The following is a 10,772-nucleotide window of genomic DNA, read 5'->3' as shown; positions in this document are numbered from 1 at the left end:
CATGTACATCTAACATTTTCTTGTCTCAATTTCAAGTAGAATCGGTCAAATCTTGCCTGATTGGCACATGTCTACATAATGATACACTCACAAATGCTAATTGAAAGAACATAAATGATATCATAATTACCAATCCTGCTATCCAGTACCTTTGTTGAATTGTTACTTTCAAATGTAAAAGCTTAACATACCACAAACAAAACTAAAGAGCAAAAAAACAGTTAATTTTTCTCTGTTGCAGTACATAATCGTGTACCATCATTTATTTACATATCACATAATGTACATGTATCATTGCAAGATAATTGCTGATAAAAACGGCAAGATGTAGACAAAATAACTATTTCTATATACTACGTAGTCTCATGTCTGTGCCCCCTGTCCTGAGCAAAAAATATCTGCAAGCAAAATAGGGGCTCAATCAATATATATGAGATGATCATCGATCTCATTCAGATAATGGGAAAGAGAATCTATATAAAACCTTGCATTACTACTGACAATACATGTACATTTACTTTGTTTTACTATAATTTGTTATTACATGTACCGATAGCAACTAAATTATTCATACCCTTGCAAAGTTTTGTAAATTTTTAAGTATGTGAAAAATTTATTTGTCCCCATTTATGTTTCTTGAGAATGTGACATAGTAAAAGCTTACATCTAAAATATTCAACTAAGGCCCTTACTCTACCAATCCATCTTCCATTCTAGTTTAGTTATATACGAAAAAACAAAAAACATTAAATTCACATAAGGTATGAATAATTTAGTTGTTACTTGTACATACCTGTACATGTATAATGTTCTTGGGACACGTATTGTGTTTAACATGCATCACCATTTATATTTCCATATTTATCTTAAATCTAGCACATGATGAACTAGAGTCTCAAAGCAATCGATATACAATAATGTACATGAGATTTCATTTTCAACTCGATAACAAATATTAAGACATTTTCAACATATTCAGAAATGAAAAGGGCTATATCATGGTTTTGGACTGAACAACTCTTTCACTGATTTGCACACACACTTTTGTGTAGTGTCTATGCGGTGGGATTTAGAGATCCAACGTATCATGCTATGAAGCGCGCTACTACGCAGAGCGAAAGGTGGTTGCCTATTTAACAATAATACCAAGATAACACATCAAATCCTGAATATTTACTAAATACATGTTGTATAATGGTATTAATTAAAGTTAACATGGATAAATAACGTGTTTATTCAAGCAAAGTCTACAAGTCAGTTACAATAAATAGATTAGTTGATTTGATATTTCTACTTGTGCTAATGCTGAGCAAATGTTACATGTTCCAGATATTCTTTGCCCATTACATAATACTTTCATACCGATTAGAGTGCCTTTACAAATCAGTATAACATTTCTAAAGATAATTCTCATTGGTTTTCATAATACATTTCCCTGATGGATTTTCACAATTCTAGAAATCCTTTACACTATCTAAATGTACTGAATATGAACAAACTAGTACAGATAGGCTTTAAGAGATGGCGTTCAAAAACACACCACCGCCGCGTCCTCATCCTCGAAGCAATCATGCTTGCCCCATCCATTATGCTGGCATGTGCTTATCATCAGCTCATCACCTCTACAGGTTACATTGTCCAAATGGAAAAGACCATCAACAGCATCATACTGGGTAGCATCGGTGTGGTTCCCGCCGGCAAAGCCCAGCTGGCGACAGACGATCGTCGCTTCGATGTCGGTAAAGTCATCCTGGCAAACCTTGCCCCAATCACCCTCGAAGTAGACTTGGACGCGGCCCTCGCTGGAGGAGTTGGCGCCAGAAAGACGCACTGAGAAAGGGAAAGAAAGGCATGGAGCAAGCTAGTAAGAAGGGCTTAATAGTAATGAGTTTGTTTACCCAAAAGATATAATCGACTTTGGTCAATAAAAAAACTACCATATTTTTTACAGACAGACAACTTATCTAGGGCTTAAAATTAAACAGATTACTTCAATTGCATTTCTCTCTCCCTTACTTCCGACTTCCGTCTTTTACGTCTTGGTTCCCTCGATCGATCTCCTTTTGCTTCCCCCTGTATGTCTGATTTGGTTGTCCCATATTTCTTTCATGTTCCTTTCATCCATCTTTTTGTTCCCATTCCTTCTCCCTTCAGATCCCTTTTATCAATCTTAAACGTTCTTACAACATTTTATCAAGATCTTCTAAGCTGAGCTGAGCCCAATTTCACAAAACTTGTCATCAGTAACAAATGACAGTTTATGTTATATAACATACAGCTACTGAAATCCTTGCTTCTGATTGGTTATCAGCAGATTTGTAACTGATTTTTGTAATTTGTCATTGAAAAAAGGCTTTGTGCATGAAACACCCCCTAGTGTTTACATCCTGAGAGTTATCACAAGGAGTCAATTAAATGGAAAGTGTTATTCATTATTCAGCCAATCACTGACCTGGTAAAGTACAGGACACGCTAGCATCTTCCTGATGCCCGCAGTTATGCTCTCCAATCTCGCTCCTCATGCAGTCCGTCAGCCTAGACTCGTTCCCAGTACATTCTAGGTTATCTACATGGATCGGTCCACTGCCTGCACCAAAGACAGCCCCACTGAACACACCAGCGGCTGGGCCGAAGCCTAGTTGATGACATACTACATCAGCATCTGTGCAAATAGTGAAGAAATGCAAAACACATTGTAAATTAAATTTAGTGCTCTCAACACTTTAAAAAGATAAAGATAATAATAATACTAATATTTAATAGTTCACATAGCTAACAAGCTAGGTGCACCAATACTACCAATTGGTTCTCCTAGGCTACTGTTTTTGGTGCTCAGGGCATTCAAGGAATCCCTTCCTACCGGTACCCATTGAACTCCTGGGTAAAGAGTGGCAAATGTACATTAATATCTTGAGAATTAAAAGACATTAATTCCATGCGGCCCATACATTATGCAAGTGAGTACGGTTGCATCGAGTAGTCTACTTACAAGTTGCTTTCATGTTGATTATATTAAGAGTGTTTCTAAACTTGCAAAAATTGTTGAATCTCATTTTTTGAATATAGTACATATCACCACATGGAAATAATTAATAACATACAAAACAAGATATTTTTTGGTGACTGGTACATTTTACGAAAGGGACTACTCAGTTTATACCCTCTTCACATACACAGATTTTTCTTATGAGTCCTTACGGATTGCCAACTCGTAGTCAATCGCAAGCATCCGTAAATAACTTGTCACAACTCGCAACGACTCGTAGACACTCCTAAGGATCCGTGAAAGGAGAGGCAAATTTTTTGACATGTCAAAAATCTTTGTACGATTGTCCATGGATTGATTTGTCCGTAAATAGCTTGTAACAATCTGTATACCGCTCGCAACAACACGTAACCATCCGTTAGCTGCTCACAAGAATCCGTAAATGACTCGTAACAGATTTTTGTAACGATTCGTTACGGTTAGTTTACGATTTGTTTACGGATTATTTAAGGAATATTGCGAGCAGTTTACGGATGGTTACGTGTGCTTACGTGTTGTTTACAATTTCATTTGGGTCATTTTATGATGGCTTTACGGATTGATACACGTTATTTCGAGCATTTTACATGTAGTTACGAGTACTTTACGAATAGATAAGTATACTTTACGTTTGCTTACAAACTGTTTATGATTTGGGGAAGGTATAAAAGCTGCAAATTCGAAAACTGAATTTTCAGTTGTTATTTTTTGGCTAAAAGTCTTAAGGACTTGTAATACTTGTAACCATTCGTAAAAACACGTAAACAGGTCGTAACCAACACGTTAGTTGCTCGTAGTTATTCGTGACAACTCGTAACAAATCATGGACTGTTGCCATAAATACATCGTAATAACTCGTAATGATCCGTAGTAAACCGCAAACAGCTCGTAATAACTCTTAAACCGTTCGTAAAAGTGGCCAAACCGTAAGGATCCGTGAAAGATCTGTGAGTTTGTGCGATCCGTAAGGACTCGTAAGAAAAATCTGTGCATGTGAAGGGGGTATCACATAGGAAATGGTTAATATACAGGGATGGAACCCCCAATGCCAATTGTCGTACAGATAAAATAAAATATTAATGGAGTGACTGGTCCCCTTTTATGGTGTAAATACATAGCCTACCTTGTCTGTTCCACATGTATCATCACACACTGTGCCCCATTCATAGCCTACCTTGCCTGTTCCACATATCATCACACACTGTGCCCCATTTACATAGCTACCTTGTCTGTTCCACATATCATCACACACTGTGCCCCATTCACATAGCCTACCTTGTCTGTTCCACATATCATCACACACTGTGCCCCATTCACATAGCCTACCTTGTCTGTTCCACATATCATCACACACTGTGCCCCATTCACATAGCCTACCTTGTCTGTTCCACATGTCATCACACACTGTGCCCCATTCACATAGCCTACCTTGTCTGTTCCACATATCATCACACACTGTGCCCCATTCACATAGCCTACCTTGTCTGTTCCACATATCATCACACACTGTGCCCCATTCACATAGCCTACCTTGTCTGTTCCACATGTCATCACACACTGTGCCCCATTCACCCTCATAGAAGAGCTCTACCCTTCCCTCTAGACTGCTCCTGCCTTGGGTTAGACGGACATCACCGCTGCTTGCTGTAAGACAGTCACAAAGAAATAATGTTGATTAAACACGTAATGTAGAACCTAGCTTGTTATGAAAAACTCCTTGCATTGGGAGCAAAGAAATAACCTTCTTATACATTTTTGTATATTTTTGTTATTTATATAGTTTGGGGACAAGCCCTTGATAGGCCTTTGGCCCTTGTTTGTTGCCCCCCCCCCCCACATTTTGATACTTTTGTTCTGTTGTGTTATTTTTTTAATTGACTTTGTATTGTAAATGTTTGTTACTGTGATTTTTATCAAAATGTGAAAATAATTGATTTTAAAAATTCATTTTATTGCAAAATAAGAGTTATTTGTACAACAAACATAGCATTAAATTTGGAGCTCCATATACATTAATAATGATAGTGGGTTCTTTTATAGCGCTCAAATCAGTCAGACTCGACAATCCTAGCGCTTCCAATTATTACCCTGGCTTAAGCACGGCTGCCGTTATGGCACTCTAGCATTTCAAGGAATTAATTCCTGCCAGGTACCCATCACCTGAGTTAAGTGTGGCAAATGTAGATCAATGTCTTGCCAAAGGATATTAGTGTCGAGGCGGGACTCGAACCGCAGACCTTGTGATCCACAGTCCAGTGAAGTATCCATGCACTCGACCATGACACCTCTATGTGTGTAAATAAGTGGACTTTAGTACTTGGAACCATATTTCATTTAGTCCATCATTAAATGCAAGCCAACATTAATGTCTTTAAAATCAGCACTCACCTGGAAAACATAGCACCCCTGCTTCTTGGCTGAAGACACATGACCCTTGACCCCACTCAGCGTGGCTACACTGGCCGAGGTTAGACTCCGTCCCAGAACACTTGACGTCATACAGCCAGAAGCCTATGGGCTCACCTCCGTAATAAGAACCTGTGTCTGCTATAACAGCCCTGGGATAGCCTAGCTGACGACATACCACGCTGGCCTCATTCAGGTCCCAACTGCAAGATGAACAATGAAGAAAATATGTATATGAATACAGTATGACCGGGCACCTTACAACAACCAAAAAGTGGAATAAATTTTCCTATAGCTATAGTAAGATTCTCATAAACAATATTCTTAGCTTGCAAATCATTAATATACAGTATAACTCATCAGAGCAGAAATAGGATTAGAACTCTGTAGCAGTTTTTGTGAAGGAATTATCTGATTTTCCAACAACATTATCATGTCACATACTGTACTGAATGATGGATTAATCAGCATATTTGATATGTACAAATATATAACAGCATTTCATGCAATTTAAATACACATACAACGCAATATGAATTTAATTAGTTTTTTTGCGGGCGCCCTATTAATAAGCAATTTGCTTTTGTGGTCTTGACCATATGTTTGCTTTGTATTTGTATGTTTTATGTAAAGTTTCTATTGCATGTTTTGCTTTTACATGTATATGATTTAATAAATTCAATTCAATGACGTTAGTGAAAATGTGGTACAGGGGAGTGTTTCACAAAGACTAAGATCGACTTTAAGTTGGACTTAACTATGGCAGGCCGTTCATGCCAGTTTTCTCTCACCATTTACTGGCATTGGTATCTCAAGGACCATACAAATCTTGGTCACAAATCTACATTTCTTGATAGTCAATTATTGAAGGAAAAAATATTATCTAAAGATTGTAATGGTGAGAGCAACCAGTGGCCTGAGTTAAGTCCAACTTAAAGTCGATCTTAATCTTTGTGAAACACTCCCCAGGTGTTCATACTTAGTATCACAGATAGCCCTCCACTCTCCTGCATTGTAGACTTCTACTCTCCCTTCTCCTTCTGATTTTCCATTCAATCTCACTGGAGCATTGGGGAAATATGCTGAAGCTATAACACAGAGAGAGGAAAGAGAGGGGGAGAGGCAGAGAGAGAGGGTGAGAGGCAGAGAGAGAGGGGGAGAGGCAGAGAGAGAAAGAATGAAAGATAGAGAGATAATAAGAGAGAGGAAGACATAGAGAGGGAGAGAATGAGAGAGAAAGAGAAACATAGAGAGGGAAAGAATGAGAAAAAGAGAGACAAAGAGAGAGGGAGAGGGAGAGAATGAGAGAGAGAGATTGAGAACCACACAGAGAGGGAGATAATGAGAGAGAGAGAGAGGGATAAACACAGAGAGGGATAAAATGGGAGAGAGAAAAACAAATCATAGAAAAGACCCTCCTTGATATATATTTTTTTACATGTAGACACTGATCGATGCAAGGAAAAAATCAAACAGATTTAAAGAATGATTGTTTATAATGTTAAACAAAACTTGTACAAGTCAGATATACATGCAAAATATATATGTTTAAACTACTGGAAAAGTTCATTTCATGAATTTCTCAAGGTGTTAAAATACTCCACTTTCAAAACATTTCTCTTACAACTAGAAATTTTACAAGTTGTAAGAGTATGTTGTAGCAAAATATTCTGGTTTACAGTATGAACAGTTAATATAAAATAAATCAAAGAAAACATTTACATGTGTTACAGATGAGGCCAACATTCTCTGATTGTACACAGTTATGTTCCCTGAGTCCTCTATGCGTACACATGGCTAGAGAAGTCTCGTCACCGGTACATGTCACATCGTCAAGCAAGATGGGAAGATACTCCAGACCCCCAAAGTGTTCACCCGATAAAATCTGTAAATGAGACCGAAAGGAAAGCAAAGCGTGACGATTGATGAATTAATTTGAATTTATATGGAAAAAGCCTGGAAACAGACAAGTTATAGGCAAGAAAGATTTTTTTTTTGCAGTGATTCTGATATATCTATTCTATCCATTGTCATCATGCATGTAAAATTAGTAGCTTTCTATTTCTGCACATTTTGGCAACATCAATTCTCGACTGCTTCCTGACTGGAGTAGAGGTACTCATTTTATCAAAGCTTTTCCTTTACTTCCAGCACAGTATATCTATTTATCCAGTGGGGTGTTTCATAAAGCTGTTCGTAAAGTTACGCATGACTTTACGAACGACTTGTATATGAAGTGCCAGATAGGATGCCCAAAGTTTGCCCAAATTGAATTATGGCAAAAAATATACTTTGCATTAAAAATGTTTGTTATCATAAGACTGTTAATCTACATCTGCACAGTTCAACTCTAGTTAATGTATTTAATAATTATTGAGCATCCCATTTGGTTTTTCATATACAAGTCGTTCGTAAAGTCATGCGTAACTTTACGAACATCTTTATGAAACAGCCCCCAGGACTGCTGCACAAAAAATGCTTTACAGATACAGAAAGATCAACAACTAAATTCAATCTACTACCTACCTTGAGAACCCCTGTATAGCCAAGCTGACGGCATACAATGTCTCCTTCAGTACGTGTGAAGCCATCATCACAAACCGTCCCCCACTGGCCATCAAGGTAGATCTCTACTCGCCCCTCACCGGGATAGATACCTCCCTCAAGACGCACTGGTGCTGACAGATCTGTAAAGAAGGAGTGTGGTAGTTGAGTGGTTTAAAGGCCCACTGCACTACTTGTAGCTACTTGCTCCTTCTATATAACAAACAATGTCTAATCGGTGACCATTGGTCCCCCATGATCCTCTTTTTCTTATGTTAACTGAGAGCTGAGTTGATGAGATAACCACCTGTCCAGTGACCTGGCATGGTGGTCTAAACCCTCCTTTACACTAGTACTGATAAGCTTTAAGCACTTGATTTGGAATTCAAAGGTCGTGGATCGATCCCCGCCATGGAACTATGTCCTTTGGCAAGGCATTACTCTACATTTGCCATTCAATACCCAAGAGAGAAATGGGAACCTGGTAGGATGACGAAAGTATCATTGTGTTAGTAATAATAATAATAATAATAATAATAGCCTAATAATAGTCCACTCCAAATTTTTATTAAACCGAAACGGAAATTCTTTTTGCCCAATTGATCGTGAGCCCGGCAGCCACTGAGCAGCGCCAGATCGACGTTGCTCTATCCCTTATTGTTGAACGCCAAACAAGGTAGCAACAACTCCCATCTTTTAACGTCTTTTTTGGTATGACGCGGCCGGGGTTCGAACCCACGACCTCCCGGTTGTGTGGCGGACGCTCTACTGACTGAGCCAACACTCCGGTAGTAATTGCCCTCACGGTAACCATATGGTACACGTAGGAATACTCCCCAGGGAATGATGGTGGACATTGTGCATGAATGAATCTGATAACCAGGTTATTAATATCTGTAAAGCGCTTAGAGATGGTATTCCGTATTAAGCGCTTTATAAATCGAGATCATTCTTGTTAAAAAAGGACAAAGGTTAAGGGTGCATGTAAATACATTTCTAACATGTCCAAGAGATAGAAATTTAAAATTAAAAAACACCATAAAAACAACCCCATCCCATTGCAGCGAGGCAGAGTTCACGTCACATTGCAAAGATTGGGTTTGATCCCCACCTAATCTTCCATTTTTGATAGGGAGATGTGAGTTAATTGGTCTAGCGGTAATGTCCTGGGTATGGTCTAGCGGTAATGTCCTAGGTATGGTCTAGCGGTAATGTCCTTGGTATGGTCTAGCGGTAATGTCCTTGGTATGGTCTAGCGGTAATGTCCTTGGTATGGTCTAGCGGTAACGTCCTTGGTATGGTCTAGCGGTAACATCCTTGGTATGGTCTAGCGGTAACGTCCTTGGTATGGTCTAACAGTAACGTTCTTGGTATGGTCTAGTGGTAACGTCCTTGGTATGGTTTAGCGGTAACGTCCTTGGTATGGTCTAGCGGTAATGTCCTTGGTATGGTCTAGCGGTAATGTCCTTGGTATGGTCTAGCGGTAGTGTCCTTGGTATGGTCTAGCGGTAACATCCTAGGTATGGTCTAGCGGTAACGTCCTAGGTATGGTCTAGCGGTAACGTCCTTGGTATGGTCTAGCGGTAACGTCCTCGGTATGGTCTCAAGGGTAACGTCCTCGGTATGGTCTAGCGGTAACGTCCTTGGTATGGTCAGCTCTCTGTCTTCACCTACAAACTGACTCAGCATGGTTTTAGATGGTGACGTTAAAGGTTGGTCCCCAGACCTTAACTATTATATCTGATTGGTACAAGTCTGTAAATACTCAAACTACACACACACACACACACACACACATTGCCCCAAAAAGTAAATTCCTTTCTGCTGAGTCCTGGTGGTGACAGACTTTCAGTAATAAAATATTGGTCCAGAGAATAATGGAATTACATGAAAATTAATGATTAAACCTGGGACCCATTTCTCAAAGCCTTTTTTCAATGACAAATCAGTGACAAATCTGCTGATAATCAATCAGAAGCAAGGATTTCACTAGCTTATAACAAAAACTGTCACTTTTCACTGATGACAAGTTTTTGTGAAATGGGGCCTAGACTATCAAAAGACAAACTGGACATGAGACTGAATGGTACATGACGTAGACAAAATATATAGTTGCAATGGACAAGGTAATTTGACACTGAGCCAAAAAGAAGGTTACAATAAACCTTTTTCTTTGACCATGCAGAACTTTAAACTTCATCTTGAATTCCTTACCTTCGAGGCATACAACTGAAGCATCTTCCTGGTGGGTGCAGTCATGTATCGTCCAGGGGTCATGATCACACTCCGCCAAGTTTGTCTCGTTACCACGGCAACCAAAGTCTTCCACGACTATGACTCCATCACCAGAACCAAACCTGGTGGTGGGTATCATAATGATATACATGTCAAAGATCACTAAATGCACTTTAATACTTCAAACACCAATGCAATAACAACTATATTACTGTGACACCAAACTTTTGTTTTCTCTTCATTAAACAATGCCTTTTATCAAAGCACAAATATTAAAAAGAACCTGTACACAAATGCCATCTGCCCATAGAGACCATTCTTCTTACCGGTATCTCCTCTAGGAAACTTTTACTTTCATAGAAATAACTGTAAACTTGTAGGTAAACATTTGAGGCTTGATTCTAATTAAATGAAAATTACCAAGTTTAATAGTAAATATCTGAAACAATCATGGAATCAAAGTTAATTACATGTACTAGTTTGAGTCCATTATTTAGTTCAGACGAATTTCATAATACAATCATTTACAAGGACATATTTTAAGCCACTTTGCACTAGTTTG

At 38.7% G+C, this 10,772-nt stretch overlaps 1 protein-coding gene across 1 annotated transcript in view; it reads right to left on the bottom strand.

Moving 5' to 3' along the window:
* Positions 1-577: 577 nt before the first annotated feature.
* Positions 578-10,772, bottom strand: part of LOC583353 — a 50,201-nt gene continuing 40,006 nt past the window's right edge. Inside the window, exons 38-45 of the mRNA XM_030989670.1 lie at positions 10,190-10,332; positions 7,958-8,118; positions 7,154-7,316; positions 6,411-6,519; positions 5,414-5,634; positions 4,556-4,669; positions 2,453-2,662; positions 578-1,830 (exon numbers count right to left, since the gene is read on the bottom strand). Coding sequence (XP_030845530.1) covers positions 1,529-1,830; positions 2,453-2,662; positions 4,556-4,669; positions 5,414-5,634; positions 6,411-6,519; positions 7,154-7,316; positions 7,958-8,118; positions 10,190-10,332 — 1,423 coding nt within the window. The 3' untranslated portion in view covers positions 578-1,528. The remainder of the gene's footprint in view (positions 1,831-2,452; positions 2,663-4,555; positions 4,670-5,413; positions 5,635-6,410; positions 6,520-7,153; positions 7,317-7,957; positions 8,119-10,189; positions 10,333-10,772) is intronic.

This window comes from Strongylocentrotus purpuratus, unplaced genomic scaffold (genome assembly GCF_000002235.5).
Source record: "Strongylocentrotus purpuratus isolate Spur 01 unplaced genomic scaffold, Spur_5.0 spur5_scaffold_18, whole genome shotgun sequence".
Taxonomy (NCBI): domain Eukaryota; kingdom Metazoa; phylum Echinodermata; class Echinoidea; order Camarodonta; family Strongylocentrotidae; genus Strongylocentrotus; species Strongylocentrotus purpuratus.
This window is presented reverse-complemented; position numbering and strand designations above follow the sequence as displayed.